Here is an 18,132-nt window from a genome sequence, read left to right as displayed (position 1 = left end):
TAAAGTCCCCCCCTTATCTCAGCTCGCTGGTCACCATAGCATCTCCCACCTGTAGCACACGCTCCAGCAGGTATATCTCTCTAGTCACCCCCAAAACCAATTCTTTCTTTGGCCGCCTCTCCTTCCAGTTCTCTGCTGCCAATGACTGGAACGAACTACAAAAATCTCTGAAACTGGAAACACTTATCTCCCTCACTAGCTTTAAGCACCAACTGTCAGAGCAGCTCACAGATTACTGCACCTGTACATAGCCCACCTATAATTTAGCCCAAACAACTACCTCTTTCCCTACTGTATTTAAATTATTTATTTATTTTGCTCCTTTGCACCCCATTATTTTTATTTCTACTTTGCACATTCTTCCATTGCAAATCTACCATTCCAGTGTTTTACTTGCTATATTGTATTTACTTTGCCACCATGGCCTTTTTTTGCCGTATATAGACTTGTTTACAGTATACTGTATTACTGACTGTATGTTTGTTTTACTCCATGTGTAACTCTGTGTCGTTGTATCTGTCGAACTGCTTTGCTTTATCTTGGCCAGGTCGCAATTGTAAATGAGAACTTGTTCTCAACTTGCCTACCTGGTTAAATAAAGGTGAAATAAAAAAATAATAAAAAAAAATAATAACCATTTACTATAATAACCTTATTATATGCACAGGCACACAAGTGCATTCACAAACAAACCACATACCCACACACATACAGTGCCTTGCGAAAGTATTCGGCCCCCTTGAACTTTGCGACCTTTTGCCACATTTCAGGCTTCAAACATAAAGATATAAAACTGTATTTTTTTTGTGAAGAATCAACAACAAGTGGGACACAATCATGAAGTGGAACGACATTTATTGGATATTTCAAACTTTTTTAACAAATCAAAAACTGAAAAATTGGGCGTGCAAAATTATTCAGCCCCTTTACTTTCAGTGCAGCAAACTCTCTCCAGAAGGTCAGTGAGGATCTCTGAATGATCAAATGTTGACCTAAATGACTAATGATGATAAATACAATCCACCTGTGTGTAATCAAGTCTCCGTATAAATGCACCTGCACTGTGATAGTCTAAGAGGTCCGTTAAAAACGCAGAGAGCATCATGAAGAACAAGGAACACACCAGGCAGGTCCGAGATACTGTTGTGAAGAAGTTTAAAGCCGGATTTGGATACAAAAAGATTTCCCAAGCTTTAAACATCCCAAGGAGCACTGTGCAAGCGATAATATTGAAATGGAAGGAGTATCAGACCACTGCAAATCTACCAAGACCTGGCCGTCCCTCTAAACTTTCAGCTCATACAAGGAGAAGACTGATCAGAGATGCAGCCAAGAGGCCCATGATAACTCTGGATGAACTGCAGAGATCTACAGCTGAGGTGGGAGACCATGTCCATAGGACAACAATCAGACGTATATTGCACAAATCTGGCCTTTATGGAAGAGTGGCAAGAAGAAAGCCATTTCTTAATTAAAGATATCCATAAAAAGTGTTGTTTAAAGTTTGCCACAAGCCACCTGGGAGACACACCAAACATGTGGAAGAAGGTAACAATGCAAAACGTTATGTTTGGCGTAAAAGCAACACAGCTGAACACACCATCCCCACTGTCAAACATGGTGGTGGCAGCATCATGGTTTGGGCCTGCTTTTCTTCAGCAGGGACAGGGAAGATGGTTAAAATTGTTGGGAAGATGGATGGAGCCAAATACAGGACCATTCTGGAAGAAAACCTGATGGAGTCTGCAAACGACCTGAGACTGGGACGGAGATTTGTCTTCCAACAAGACAATGATCCAAAACATATAGCAAAATCTACAATGGAATGGTTCAAAAATAAACATATCCAGGTGTTAGAATGGCCAAAGTCAAAGTCCAGACCTGAATCCAATCGAGAATCTGTGGAAAGAACTGAAAACTGCTGTTCACAAATGCTCTCCATCCAACCTCACTGAGCTCGAGCTGTTTTGCAAGTAGGAATGGGAAAAAATGTCAGTCTCTCGATGTGCAAAACTGATAGAGACTTACCCCAAGCGACTTACAGCTGTAATCGCAGCAAAAGGTGGCGCTACAAAGTATTAACTTAAGGGGGCTGAATAATTTTGCACGCCCAATTTTTCAGTTTTTGATTTGTTAAAAAAGTTTGAAATATCCAATAAATGTCGTTCCACTTCATGATTTTGTCCCACTTGTTGTTGATTCTTCACAAAAAAATACAGTTTTATATCTTTATGTTTGAAGCCTGAAATGTGGCAAAAGGTCGCAAAGTTCAAGGGGGCTGAATACTTTCGCAAGGCACTGTACTTCATACAAACCCTCATAACATGAGTGGATTGGTGATCCAATGAGACCTTCCTCCCCATTTCTCCTCCCCACCAGCCTCAACTGACCAATACCAATTCAACCACATACAATATTACTGTTACACACACACACACACACACACACACACACACACACACACACACACACACACACACACACACACACACACACACACACACACACACACACACACACACACATCTAGCTATGTCTTCCCTACCTAACCTGTATGTTTGACTCTTTCTAGGTTTACAGGTTGTGTTGAACTCCATTATTAAAGCCATGGTCCCTCTCCTCCACATCGCCCTGCTGGTCCTGTTTGTCATTATCATCTACGCCATCATCGGCCTTGAGCTCTTCATTGGCAAAATGCACGCTACCTGCTTCTTCCCCAGCACAGGTAAGAGCGTGTGTGTGTGTGTGTGTGTGTGTGTGTGTGTGTGTGTGTGTGTGTGTGTGTGTGTGTGTGTGTGTGTGTGTGTGTGTGTGTGTGTGTGTGTGTGTGTGTGTGTGTGTGTGTGTGTGTGTGCGTGCGTGCGTGCGTGCGTGCGTGCGTCTGTGTGTGTGCATCTTACCATCTGTGTGTGTGTACATGACTATTGCATTTTTATTTCAGTCTCCCTCTCGGTTTCTCTCTCTCTCTCCCCGCCCCCTCTCTGTAGGCATGATAGCGGAGGATGATCCGGCTCCATGTGCGATCTCAGGGCACGGGCGCCAATGTCCCATCAATGGCACCGAGTGCAGGGAGGGCTGGCACGGCCCCAACAACGGCATCACCAACTTTGATAACTTCCTGTTCGCCATGCTGACTGTGTTCCAGTGTATCACCATGGAGGGCTGGACAGACGTGCTCTACTGGGTGAGGCCCTCCGTCATAGAGATCCTATCATTCATATCATATTTCAGTCTGTACCCTCCCTGTGCGGTCTCTGCGGTCTCTGTATGAACTTTGACCCGCTCATTCCCTCTGAGAATTTGACTAAGCTGGTGTGTCAGTAGATTAGTCATTAGGCCTAGATGTGACTGACATTTAAATGTTAAAGATTCAGTCAAGCATTTCTCTATATATCTGAGTCCCAGAACCTTCCCTCACCTTTTGTATCACTCTGAACTGTAAAACTATATATAAATGCCTTGAGGTTTTTCCTTTCATCTTGCATTCTTAGCAAACAGGTATTCTCACCTTTCTCTACCTCGGACTATCCATTTTATTCTCTTTCTCTTCCTCCCCTCTTTCTTCTTCTTCTTTCCCCATCTCTCTTTGGTGGCGGGTGCTCCTCCAGATGAATGATGCTATGGGTCTAGAGCTACCATGGGTCTACTTTGTTTCTCTTGTCATCTTCGGCTCCTTCTTTGTTCTAAACCTGGTTCTGGGAGTGTTGAGCGGGTAAGACACCTCTGTCTGTCTGTCTGCCTACCTGTCCATCTGTCTGTCTGTATCTATTGGTCTGTCTGTTAACCTGCTGCTCTGGGCTCCAACAGGTGAACGACGCCATCGGCTTTGGAACGCCCGCCATCTACTTTGTTAGTCTGATCATTCTGGGCTCCTTTTTCGTGCTTAACCTTGTGCTGGGTGTTCTGAGTGGGTAAGAGGTGGAGGGGGCTGTGTCCTGGGTGTTCTGAGTGGGTCAGAGGTGGTGGGGGCTGTGTCCTGGGTGTTCTGAGTGGGTCAGAGGTGTAGGGGGCTGTGTGCTGGGTGTTCTGAGTGGGTCAGAGGTGGTGGGGGCTGTGTGCTGGGTGTTCTGAGTGGGTCAGAGGTGGTGGGGGCTGTGTGCTGGGTGCTGGGTGTTCTGAGTGGGTAAGAGGTGGTGGGGGTTGTGTGCTGGGTGTTTTGAGTGGTTAAGAGGTGGTGGGGGCTGTGTGCTGGGTGTTCTGGTTGGGTCAGAGGTGGAGGGGGCTGTGTGCTGGGTGTTCTGAGTGGGTCAGAGGTGGTAGTGGCTGTGTGCTGGGTGTTTTGAGTAGGTCAGAGGTGGTGGGGGCTGTGTGCTGGGTATTCTGGGTGGGTAAGAGGTGGTGGGGGCTGTGTGCTGGGTGCCGAATGCTCTGCAGTGGGGTGTGGGCTGTGTGTGTGCGCTGTGCGCATTGTGTTTTCTGTGCGCGGTGAGGTAAGGACAGACAATGGTGTGGCTTGCAGTGTGTGGTGTTGGGGAATGGTGAGAAAGTCTCAGGGAAACAGAGATGGAAATACTCAGTCACTGGTAATACAGTACTCCATTTTGATATATAATTCTGACTGACGTCGTTTACTGCCCTGGCCACCACCAGTATAACCTTTGTCGACCTCTCACTCATTTTGCGTTGTGTTTCCTCGTCTCAACAACCTATAGCAAAGGGAGCCGTTTTCCCCCACCTCTGTCATCACCACCACCACCCAACTTCCTGAGAGATAAATTCATCTCATTCCTTGCCCTTCACTCCCTCCTCAGCCTCACTTTCTCTCTCTCTCTCTCTCTCTCTCTCTCTCTCTCTCTCTCTCTCTCTCTCTCTCTCTCTCTCTCTCTCTCTCTCTCTCTCTCTCTCTCTCTCTCTCTTTCTCTCTCTCTCTCTCTCTCTTTCTCTATCTCTCTCTCTCTCTCTCTCTCTCTCTCTCTCTCTCTCTCTCTCTCTCTCTCTCTCCTCTCTCTCTCTCTCTCTCTCTCTCTCTCTCTCTCTCTCTCTCTCTCTCTCTCTCTCTCTCTCTCTCTCTCTCTCTCTCTCTCTCTCTCTCTCTCTCTCTCTCTCTCTATCCTCTCTCTCTCTCTCTCTCTCTCTCTCTCTCTCTCTCCCTCTCTCTCTCTCTCTCTCTCTCTCTCTCTCTCTCTATCCTCTCTCTCTCTCTCTCTCTCTCTCTCTCTCTCTCTCTCTCTCTCTCTCTCTCTCTCTCTCTCTCTCTCTCTCTCTCTCTCTCTCTCTCTCTCTCTCTCTCTCTCTCTCTCTCTCTCTCTCTCTCTCTCTCTATCTCTCTCTCTCTCTCTCTCTCTCTCTCTCTCTCTCTCTCTCTCTCTCTCTCTCTCTCTCTCTCTCTCTCTCTCTCTCTCTCTCTCTCTCTCTCTCTCTCTCTCTCTCTCTCTCTCTCTCTATCTCTCTCTCTCTCTCTCTCTCTCTCTCTCTCTCTCTCTCTCTCTCTCTCTCTCTCTCTCTCTCTCTCTCTCTCTCCTAATGCATCAACCCAGTGTACTGCTGCTTCCATTCCCCTGCATTGGGGAGGAAGTGTTAGTGGAGGTGGAGTGTTAGTTCATAATTAAGCAATAACGTGTAGTATATGACCAATATACCACAGCTAAGGGCTGTTATATGCACGATGCAACATAGAATGCCTGGATACAGCCCTTAGCCGTGGTACATTAGCCATATACCACAAACCCCCAAGGTATCTTACTGCTGTTACATGATACATGTCACCAGCGTAATTAGAACAGTAAACAAGTAGTTTGCAATACCACTGGGTGTGGTATATGACCAATATACCATGGCTAAGGACTTTTCTTAGGAACAACGTAACACAGACATAGCCGTGGTATATTGGCGGTATACTACAAACCCCTAAGGTGCCTTCTTACTGTTATAATCTGGTTACCAATGTAGTTAGAAGAGTAAAAATAAATGTTTTGCCATACCCATGGTATACGGTCTGATATACCACAGCTTTCAGCCAATCAGCATTCAGGGCTCGAACCACCCAGTTTATAATGTCTGATAGACCACGTATTTCAGGCAATCAGAATCTACGAGACAAAATACCTGTTTATAATTCTCACTACACCAGGGCTCTCCAGCCCCGTTCCTGGAGAGCTACCGTCCTGTAGGTTTTCACTCAAGCTCTAATCTAGCACACCTGATTCTAATGATTAGCTGGTTGATAAGCTGAACCAGGTTAGTTACAACTAGGTTGGAGCGAAAACCTAGAGGAGGGTAGCTCTCCAGGAACAGGGCTAGAGACCCCTGCACTACTCTATGGCCAGCAGCACTCTGAGGATGTGTGTTCTTTCTTAGAGGGGTCTGTTGGCGGTTGGCAATGTTCCCTAAAGGTTCTGCTAATGTTCCCTGAAGGTTCTGCTAATGTTCCCTGAAGGTTCTTCTCCCTCTCTCTATGATTTTTTTTTTCTTTCTTCAGATGTATTCGCGGGAAGGTCATTTAAGAGAAAATGATATTACGGTTCCAGTTAAGTTTGACATTCAGTAATGGTAGATGATTATAGTAATTAATATGTCATACTGTAATATGCTATAAGTGGGACTGATTATTCAAGTAGCAATTTACGTAGCAACAAGACCCACTGGGCAAAACAAAACAGCGAAAGGAATGTTTGTTTTTACAAATTGACAAATTCATTTAAAATATGTCTACATGTTATATTTTCACATTCATAGAATATTATAGACACTCCAGGGTACACCTTTTGGTTTCCAAAATGTTCTAGGAATAGCATTGAGATGTTCTATTGTAGTGTATTTAGTAGGCCTTTGTGAACACAATCCTCTTGGAATATTTTGACAACCACAATTGTTTGATGCTTAATTCCAAAGTGATGGCATCACTGTGTTAACCGCTCATTTGAATGACTGAACGTTTCCCTGAAGCTATTCCACCCACAATATTGGCCAGTGGTCATCAGCTTGCATGTTGTTTTGTGTGTGTTTCTGATTCCTGTGTGAAAATAGTATAACATTCTGTCTACATACCAGTAACCACTCCCCCCATTGGTCTATCTCTGCATCATATTGATGTTCTGTTGTTATTGAAAGGTGTCCGTCCCCATCCAGTGGCTAGGCTAGGGTTAGGAGGACTACACAGGCAATCAGAGGTCAAAAGTAGTGCACTATATAGGGAATGGGGTGCCATTTGTGACAGTGATATAATAGAAGGAGCAGTTCTCCAGTGTATTGATGTGTTATACTGTTAGGAACTGGATACACAACCATGCATTGGTATCATATTGACTGTCTGAAGGACACAGTTGTACTGTGGATTAGATTGACTGTCTGACTGTCTGAAGGACACAATTGGATTGAGCACTCATTGCCCATTCAGTATGAACTGTATTACATTTTGTATACAAATTGTGTGGTGAGGCGTTACTGAGTCTGAGCATGTGTTTTGTGTGTGATTTTGCATGTGGCGCATTTGTGTGTTTGTATGTTGTGTATGCATTCACTAACGTGGGTGCATTCTGTGTGCCTGTCTGTGTGCCTGTGTGTGGTTGCATATGTGTGCTTGCTTCTGTGTGTGTCTGTGCCAACAGAGAGTTCTCCAAGGAGAGAGAGAAGGCCAAGGCCAGAGGAGACTTCCAGAAGCTGAGAGAGAAGCAGCAGCTAGAGGAGGACCTGAAGGGCTACCTGGACTGGATCACTCAGGCTGAGGACATCGACCCTGACAACGAGGACGAGGAGGGCAACGAGGAGGGCAAACGCAACCGTAAGCACCCTACAACATACACACACACACTACCCTAAAACACACACACACACAAACATGTGCACACACAAACCGTACACTACACACCACCCTAAATCACGCACTACCCCAAAACACACACTACCCCAAAACACACACTACCCCAAAACATACACACTATCCTAAAATGCACACTATCCCAAAACATACACACTATCCTAAAACACACACCCTATCCTAAAACACACGCTACCCCAAAACATACACGCCATCCTAAAATACGCACTACCCCAAAACATACACACTATCCTAAAATGCACACTATCCCAAAACATACGCACTATCCTAAAGCACACACTACCCCAAAACATACACACTATCCTAAAATGCACACTACCCCAAAACATACACACTATCCTAAAACACACACTACCCCAAAACATACACACTATCCTAAAATGCACACTACCCCAAAACATACACACTATCCTAAAACACACACTACCCCAAAACATACACACTACGCCAAAACACACACTACCCCAAAACATACACACTATCCTAAAATGCACACTACCCCAAAACATACACACTATCCTAAAACACACACTCCCCAAAACATACACACTATCCTAAAACACACACTCCCCAAAACATACACACTATCCTAAAATACACACTACCCCAAAACATACACACTATCCTAAAATACACACTACCCCAAAACATACACACTATCCTAAAACACACACTCCCCAAAACATACACACTATCCTAAAACACACACTACCCCAAAACATACACACTATCCTAAAACACACACTCCCCAAAACATACACACTATCCTAAAACACACACTACCCCAAAACATACAAACTATCCTAAAACACACACTACCCCAAAACATACACACTATCCTAAAACAAAACACACACTACCCCAAAACATACACACTATCCTACCCCAAAACAACACACTATCCTAAAATGCACACTATCCCAAAACATACACTATCCTAAAGCACACACTACCCCCATACACAAATGCACACTACAAAACATACTATCCTAAAACACACACTACCCCAAAACATACACACTAAACACTACCCCAAAACATACACACTATCCTAAAACACACACTACCCCAAAACATACACACTACGCCAAAACACACACTACCCCAAAACATACACACTATCCTAAAATGCACACTACCCCAAAACATACACACTATCCTAAAACACACACTCCCCAAAACATACACACTATCCTACCCCAAAACATACACACTATCCTAAAATACACACTACCCCAAAACATACACACTATCCTAAAACACACACTCCCCAAAACATACACACTATCCTAAAACACACACTACCCCAAAACATACACACTATCCTAAAACACACACTCCCCAAAACATACACACTATCCTAAAACACACACTCCCCCAAAACATACACACTATCCTAAAACAAACACTACCCCAAAACATACAAACTATCCTAAAACACACACTACCCCAAAACATACACACTATCCTAAAACACACACTACCCCAAAACATACACACTATCCTAAAACAAACACTACCCCAAAACATACAAACTATCCTAAAACACACACTATCCTAAAACACACACTCCCCAAAACATACACACTATCCTAAAATACACACTACCCCAAAACATACACACTATCCTAAAATACACACTACCCCAAAACATACACACTATCCTAAAACACACACTCCCCAAAACATACACACTATCCTAAAACACACACTCCCCAAAACATACACACTATCCTAAAACACACACTCCCCAAAACATACACACTATCCTAAAACACACACTCCCCCAAAACATACACACTATCCTAAAACAAACACTACCCCAAAACATACAAACTATCCTAAAACACACACTACCCCAAAACATACACACTATCCTAAAACAAACACTACCCCAAAACATACACACTATCCTAAAACACACACTACCCCAAAACATACACACTATCCTAAAACACACACTACCCCAAAACATACACACTATCCTAAAACACACACTCCCCCAAAACATACACACTATCCTAAAACACACACACAGCGCAAGAGCAGCCAGTGAGTGTACCTGTGCACCACAGAAAAACTACAGTATGGGTGGCATGTTGTTTAGGGAAATATAGCTACTGAAGGTTTCCAGTGTGACCTGCTCTTTTGCAGTCTCGCAGCTCTCATTGGCCACATACTGGAATTCTGTGTTCAGGGTTACTGTGTTAAATCCACATACACACTAAAATACTACACACTCGCACACAAACACACACACACAAAACACACACACACACACACTAAAGTACTACACACACCACACACACACGGCTAAGCAGATAATATAGATTTGGTGAGCCAGAGTCCCCTGTAATGTAGGTCAGTGTTGGGAGACGAAGCCAAAAGATCAAGGTTGTTTTTAAAAAAAAAAAGATTACACACATAATCTGTGTCACGGCTGCACTGCGAGTCAGGTGATTTACACTCTCTCACTCTCTGTCTAGACACACACACACACACACACATAGACACACACACTCCTACATGTACAACTATATTAACCACTATATCTTGTAATCAGCAATGTTTCCAATATTGTTGTCAACTATTGTTATGACTCTAAAGAGTATCTATTTCAGGTTTGTGAGGTGCACTATACAGCCTTCCTCAGTTCACACCATAGTCTTGTTAGTGGAGCTCCAGTTGAGTTAGTCTGAGAAGGGGAAAAGGGATAAATCATATTACTTGAGCAGAAGAAAGACTGTAATCCAAATCCTCTTTATGTAAGCAGCACATGATGCAGAACAGAACAGCAAACTGTTACTGCCCCTCCATACAGCTTTAGTACTGTACCCTCCCTACCTGTCAACCATATACTGTTACTGCCCCTCCATACAGCTTTAGTACTGTACCCTCCCTACCTGTCAACCATATACTGTTACTGCCCTTCCATACAGCTTTAGTACTGTACCCTCCCTACCTGTCAACCATATACTGTTACTGCCCTTCCATACAGCTTTAGTACTGTACCCTCCCTACCTGTCAACCATATACTGTTACTGCCCTTCCATACAGCTTTAGTACTGTACCCTCCCTACCTGTCAACCAGATACTGTTACTGCCCTTCCATACAGCTTTAGTACTGTACCCTCCCTACCTGTCAACCATATACTGTTACTGCCCTTCCATACAGCTTTAGTACTGTACCCTCCCTACCTGTCAACCATATACTGTTACTGCCCTTCCATACAGCTTTAGTACTGTACCCTCCCTACCTGTCAACCAGATACTATTACTGCCCTTCCATACAGCTTTAGTACAGTACCCTCCCTACCTGTCAACCAGATACTGTTACTGCCCCTCCATACAGCTTTAGTACTGCACCCTCCCTACCTGTCAACCAGATACTGTTACTGCCCTTCCATACAGCTTTAGTACTGTACCCTCCCTACCTGTCAACCAGATAATGTAGATTTAGTCAAGCATCTCTGCCATCCTTCCAAATATACTGTTTTACTTAGACATTTATTGTTCTATTGTCAATAACTGTATTTCAGTCCCTCCAGGATTCTGCTATGCTGTTATCACAATTGTTTTTGCAGAATCATCAGTTCCCTGCATATTATGCGAGGGCTTACAAATTTGACCAATCACTGCAGTATTGCCGCATAAACAATAAAATCATTGCAATATTATCGCATATAACTGACCCATCTCCCCAGAACAAAAAGAGGGCTCGCAAGTTCAACCAATCACCACACATTTACCGCAGAATATGGTTCAATCAAGCCATGCGTCATCAAAGTTTTTGCCTCGTCATTGCATTTTCGTTACAAATTGGGCAAAATCATTACATTTTCCCAAACAAAATGTCAAAATTGCTGCAGCAAAATCAAGTATTTTTACCCGCAAATATCACAAAAAATCTCTGTGAAATCCTGGAGGAATGGGGATTTAGTAATTGAACCTTCAAACCAAGTAAGGTAATGTATATTAAATTATAGTAAAGTATAGTAAAATATAGTCAAGTATAGAATACTAAAGCAAGTAAAGGATTACCACAGGATTATCACCACTGCCTCCATTTATACACCGTTAACATAACTAGCAACTGGATAGTAACATGATAGGAGATATGTATCGTAGGAGTAGCATCTTCAGTATGTAGGGGTCTCAGAAGAGATCTTTCTAGTGCTCAGAATGCTTGACACTAGGCTGAAGGTTGGGGTTAAAGGTCAGTGGTTATAATAACATGGATCCCTCGGCGATGCCAACTTGTGAAATGCATCACCCTGGCTTTTCTGTGTCTATCACCGTACCCGGGCATGACATGAGAGACTGTATAGTAACATATACACTGAGTGTACAAAACATTAAGAACACCTGCTATTTCCATGCAATTGACTGACCAGGTGAATAAGTTTTAATAACACATGCACAAGTACAGTGAAATGCCTTTTTTTCAAACTAAAAAGTATTTAAAAAATTATAATTCCAGGTAAAATCCAGGTCAAAGCTATGATCCCTTATTGATGTCACTTGTTAAATCCACTTAAATCAGTGTAGATGAAGGGGAGGAGACAGGGTAAAGAAGGATTCTTAAGTCTTGGGACAATTGAGACATGGATTGTGTGTGTGTCATTCAGATGGTGACTGGGCAAGACAAAATATTTAAGTGCCTTTGAATGGGGTATGGTAGTAGGTGCCAGGCGCACCGGTTTGTGTCAAGAGCTGCAATGCTGCTGGGTTTTTCATGCTCAACAGTTTGTGTGTGTATCAAGAATAGTCCACCACCTAAAGGACATCCTGCCAACTTGACACAACTGTGGGAAGCATTGGAGTCAACATGGGCCAGCATCCCTTTGGAACGCTTTTAGGAAGGTGTTCTTAATGTTTTGTACACTCAGTGTGCATGTGAATGCTGTTAATTTGCATTGCAGCATGTAGGTATAGGCTCTAGAGCTGTACTGTTCTGTATGAGCCCCCCCCCCCCCCCCCCTCCGGCCTGCAGGTGCTAGCTTCCTGTCATGTGACTAACAGTTGTCCATCTTCCTCTTCTGCTCCTCTTCAGTGTCTACCACAGTCCATGCTACTGGTGTCAGTGGTGTTGGTGTTGTCAGTCAGTGTCGCTGTTGCCAGCTGTACTGGGTCGTTCCACGAAAAGAGTGCCTTTAAGTAGAAATTGTGCACAAATAATGAGTTTTAAAAACCTGTTATATTAAATGATGTGCCCTTTAATATAGACCACATTGAGAATTTAATCAATCAGATTTTATATTTGAATAATGGCTTGCTAAATGCTTGTAGAATTAAAGATTTTGATATGTCCCTTCATCAACCCTGTGCCACTTCTAGAAAGATTTTAACCCACTTAATCCCAAAAGTTACACTATCATCGTAAAGCTCTTGTTATTTTGTTGCTTTGACAATGTCATTTCTGAAGATGATTATTTATGTCATGTAATTTGTGTTTAATTTACATATGTCCCTCATTTTAAGGTCAACCCTGTTACGTGAACTGAAATCTCGTTTTTAATAGGGTGAAACTATTAGTAAAAAAATAATAATTTCATCCTAAATTCATTGAACATCTAATAGTAAAATCATACTGGAAAGCAAGTGAGCTGGTTCTGCTCTTTTTGGCCATTTTCAGGTGTTTTGTGGTGTGAAAATAAGCAGGTCAAACATAAAAAGTCAACCCTAGTCACCCATAGACAGGCTAGAAATGTTTTAACAATGTATTTCCTTGCATTCTATTGACCCTCCAGTTGCACACAACAAGCTTCCATTCCCCCAGTCACAACGGGAGTACAACAGGAGTTATGGCTGAACAGATTTAAACCTGTTACTTTATTTGGCCCTTAATAGCCACTTACTATCTCATTGAGATGTGTTTTTATGAAGTTGAACATGTGCTCTTTATGACAGTATGTTAAAAGTAGGTGAAATCAAATGTTTTTTTTGACCAAGTTACACTTCTCGAAAGGCACCGAATTGGTGGAACGACCCTACTATTATTGTTGCTGTTACGGTTGTTGTTGTGGTGCATTGTTACTGTGCTGCTCTAACCTATCTTGATAGAGGCCCATTCTCCTCCCCATGTTTCTCTGCTGTGCCGTCTGCTGTCTGAATGCATGGGCTTGCATGCATTAAACATGAAGGGGTGACTCTGGCTGACCTCACAGAGAAGAAGAAAGGAAGCAGGTTTGGGTGGTTCAGCCAGTCCTCCGACACTCATGGTAAATCCCCTGGTTTTCCCTTCCACATTGAAAAAGTCTGCGTGTGTGTGTGTGCGTGAGCAAGCTTGTGTGTGGGTGGGTGATTGCGCGTGCTTGCGTGAGCTGTTTGGGTATGTCTGTGTGTACACCTCTGTGTGTCTGCAGCCTAATGTCGGCAGCCTAATGTCGGCAGCCTAATGTCGGCAGCCTAATGTCTGCAGCCTAATGTTGGCAGCATAATGTCTGTAGCATAATGTGTGCAGCCTAATCACCCTACTTGTGCTTTGCTATTGTGATTGACCATTCTGTTTGAGCATCACTATCCTTTTGGTCTTGCTTTTCCTTTTGTGTTCTTTCTGTGTTTGATAAAGCCTCTCCCTGCAGGCCAACTCCTGCTGTTTCTGACTCAATGAGCCCAGACTCTCTCATCCCCTGTGAGTGGAGTCACATGAGGAGCACCAGGCAGCATAATAGGGATACATACTGCTCTGGTTGATACCAGGCACTCAACTTCTCTCCCTCTCTCTCTCTCTCCATGCGCAGCCCGGTTAAATCAGCTAGGCTAGGGGCTCAGTGTGAATAGAAAAACGGGGCTAAACCAAGATCACTACATCCAGCAGTCAGCAGTATTGAGAAAGAGAGAGAGAGCTGTCGAAGGACTCAAGAGTCAAAGAGAACGCTTTCACACAAACCTCGTAACCTCGCACAAACAGGCTGTGGTCTCACATAAAAGTTGTAGCTTTGTTTCTTTTCACACAGTCATAGCAGCAGTCTTCTCATATTACAGAATTTCTCCCAAAGTATTTAGAGAATATTTTAAGAGTCTAATATTTTACAGTAGTACAGTACCTTCGGAAACTATTCAGACCGCTTGACTTTTTCCACATTTTGTGACGTTACAGCCTTATTCTAAAATGGATTAAATAAACAAAATTCCTGAGAAATCTACACACAATACCCCATCATGATAAAGTGAAAACAGGATTTTGAAAATGTATGTATTAAAAATATAAACAGAAATACCTTATTTACATAAGTATTAAGACCCTTTATGAGACTCGAAATTGAGCTCAAGTGCATCCGTGAGATGTTTCTACAACTTGATTGGAATCCACCTGTGGTAAATTCAATTGATTGGACAGGGACAGATATGTCTATATAAGGTCCCACAGTTGACAGTGCATGTCAGAGCAAAAACTAGAGGCCAGTAACCGAAAGGGGCCAGTAACCGAAAGGTTGCTGGATCGAATCCCAGAGCTGACAAGGTAAAAACCTGTCATTATGCCCCTGAACAAGGCAGTTAACCCACTGTTCCCTGGTAGGCCATCATTGTAAATAAGAATGTGTTCTTAACTGACTTGCCTAGTTAAATAAAGGTTATTTTAAAAAATATATATAAAAAACAAACAAGCATTGAGGTTGAAGGAATTGTCGAGAGCTCTGAGACAGGATTGTGTCGAGGCACATATCTGGGGAAGGGAACCAAAACAATTCTGCAGCATTGAAGTTCCCCAAGAACACAGTGCCTCCATCATTCTTAAATGGAAGAAGCTTGGAACCACCAAGACTCTTCCTAGAGCTGGCTGCCCGGCCAAACTGAGCAATCAGGGGAGAAGGGCCTTGGTCAGGGAGGTGACCAAGAACCTGATAGCCACTCTCTTCTATGGAGATGGGAGAACCTTTAAGAAGGACAACCATCTCTGCAGCACTCCACCAATCAGGCATTTATGGTAGAGTGGCCATTTTTCAGCGACAGGGACTGGGAGACTCGTCAGGATCGAGGCAAAGATGAACAGAGCAAAGTACAGAGAGATCCTTGATGAAAACCTGCGAAGGTTCACCATCCAACATGACATAGACCATAAGCGCACACAGCCAAGACAACGTAGGAGTGGCTTCGGGACAAGTCTCTGAATATCCTTGAGTGGCCCAGCCAGAGCCCAGACTTGAACCCGATCTAACAGCTCAGGAAAGTCCTGAAAATAGCTGTGTAGCAACACTCCCCATCCAACCTGAGGGACCATGAGAGGATCTGCAGAGAAGAGTGGAAGAAACTCCCCAAATACAAGCTTATAGTGTCATACCCACAAATACTTGATGCTGTAATCGCTGCCATAGGTGCTTCAACAAAGTACTGAGTCAAGGGTCTGAATACTTATTTTTTTTATAAATTAGCAAAAATCAAAAAAACTGTTTTTGGTTTGTTATTATGGGGTATTATGTGTTGATTGATGAGGAGAAAGAAAAAAAATTGTCAATTTTAGAATACGGCTGTAAAGTAAAACAATGTGGAAAAAGTCAGTGCCGAAAGGTGTTAGTGTTTTAAGTCTAATATTTTTGTATCTAGTGTTTTGTGTCTAATATTTTAAAGTAATACCTTATTTTTTTGTCTAATATGGTTGTTTAAAGGAGCATCCTCTTTCTTCATCCTGTACTCCTCCACTGCATCAGAGAGCCCTCAGACATAGCAGCTGTCCCGTCCTCTAACTCCCCTCTGTTCCTACATCTCTAACTCATTATGTTAAGTCATAGTGATGATTACAATGACCGTACTAGTAACGCTTATGGTGGCAGTTAGTTTTTTAATTCATAGTAAGTTAATAAGGTACTAGAAGCCAGTAGTTATTATGATGAAGAGATATCCTATCACATTGTCATACTTTCCAGGGGATATAAAATAAACACAAACCCTATAGTGGTTTCTTTCTTTCTTGTTTTTCTATCTGCCCACTTTACAGACTTTCTTCTGTCTATTCTGTTGCACATGGATTTGGTTTTGGGAGGTGTCGTCCTTTGGAACCGAATTTGTGTTGTGTTTTTTTGTTGTTGAGAAAAGGGATTTCTTAGAAATTCCTGCAGTGATGCTGACCGTTCTTTCTTTCTTTGATGAATGAGGTTTATTTTCTCTGGGTCTGAATGTGTACTGTACGGTTGAGGTGTGTGTGTGACATGTACGGTGTGTTGTACATGGGGTTCTGTATGTGTGTATGATGAGTACTCTGTTTGCCACTGCAGCGAGTATGCCAGCCAGTGAGACGGAGTCGGTGAACACAGAGAACGTGGCCGAGGATGAGGTGAAGACACCGTGCTGTGGACCTTTTTGGTGAGAACTCCCCCAGACTAGAACCACATCTGCAGTTCCGTACCATAGAACACAACCTGCGATATCATAGAAACTACCACATTCTTTACAGAAACACAACCCCTGAGTGAACTATTGTGTGCTTTATCTATCTTTATCTATCCTCTATCTATCCTGTCTGGACAACTGCTGGTGTAAAACAAGCTTTAATAAATACATTTGTTTGGTTGACCACTCATGTTGCACATAGGATATGAGGCTTTGTACAACATTTATGAATATCCTGCAGTCAGCAAGCTAAACTGACATCTATTATAAACGTTTTGATTTTTCCAGTCAAAAAATTTCAAAGTCAAAGTTCAGGTCAGTGAAATCACCTTACCTCACATGTGTCCTTGCTTGACGCATGCAGCAGCAGTCTGTACAGTAAAAGTTGTATTTTTCTGCATGAAGTAGTGACGTCTGTTATTTCTGTAGATAAATGCTTGCTTTAGGTTTCTCTACTGTATGTGCTGTTCTGTTCTCTGGAGTCAGCTTTAATGAGTCTGCAGGTAATAAATCAACTCCAACTCCCCTTTAAACATGTCAGCATATAATCTGGGGCATCGGGAGGAACTGGAGGTGCTGGAGCCTTGTGCAGTGTTTTTATACTTTTTGATTTATACTGCATGCTATGCTGCTCTCTCCCTGTCCAAAAGTTCTTTCAAAGTTCATTGACTTCTCTTTCCCAAGTTTTCTTCTAATATTCTTTGAACACAGTGCCTGCCTACACCACCTCTTTATATACTTCCTAACCCCCCTCTAACCATCGATCCCCCCTCTTCAATGAAAACCTCCCCTACTGGTCTCCTTTTTACTTCCTGTCTCACAGTCGGCGCTGGCGTCGCTGGAACAGGTTCTGCCGCAGGAAGTGCCGGTTGGCAGTTAAATCGGTGCCTTTCTATTGGCTGGTGATCATCCTGGTGTTTCTCAACACACTCACCATCTCCTCAGAGCACTACATGCAGCCTGACTGGCTCACTCAAGTACAGGGTTAGTACACTACAATCAGCCTGACTGGCTCACTCCAGTAC

General features: G+C 43.0%; 1 protein-coding gene across 2 annotated transcripts in view; it reads left to right on the top strand.

The window, feature by feature from the left end:
• Nucleotides 1–18,132, top strand: part of LOC139413735 (voltage-dependent L-type calcium channel subunit alpha-1D-like) — an 84,987-nt gene that overhangs the window by 11,851 nt on the left and 55,004 nt on the right. The window contains exons 3-10 of one of the 2 annotated variants that reach the window (XM_071161449.1): nt 2,573–2,725; nt 2,988–3,184; nt 3,609–3,712; nt 7,548–7,720; nt 13,921–13,998; nt 16,993–17,080; nt 17,396–17,422; nt 17,931–18,091. In XM_071161449.1, coding sequence (XP_071017550.1) covers nt 2,573–2,725; nt 2,988–3,184; nt 3,609–3,712; nt 7,548–7,720; nt 13,921–13,998; nt 16,993–17,080; nt 17,396–17,422; nt 17,931–18,091 — 981 coding nt within the window. The remainder of the gene's footprint in view (nt 1–2,572; nt 2,726–2,987; nt 3,185–3,608; nt 3,713–7,547; nt 7,721–13,920; nt 13,999–16,992; nt 17,081–17,395; nt 17,423–17,930; nt 18,092–18,132) is intronic. The other variant, XM_071161450.1, reaches the window with a different exon arrangement.

Source organism: Oncorhynchus clarkii, chromosome 7 (assembly GCF_045791955.1).
Source record: "Oncorhynchus clarkii lewisi isolate Uvic-CL-2024 chromosome 7, UVic_Ocla_1.0, whole genome shotgun sequence".
Lineage (NCBI taxonomy): Eukaryota > Metazoa > Chordata > Actinopteri > Salmoniformes > Salmonidae > Oncorhynchus > Oncorhynchus clarkii.
Note: the sequence above shows the minus strand (reverse complement) of the source record. Positions and strands in the feature narration are given on the sequence as shown.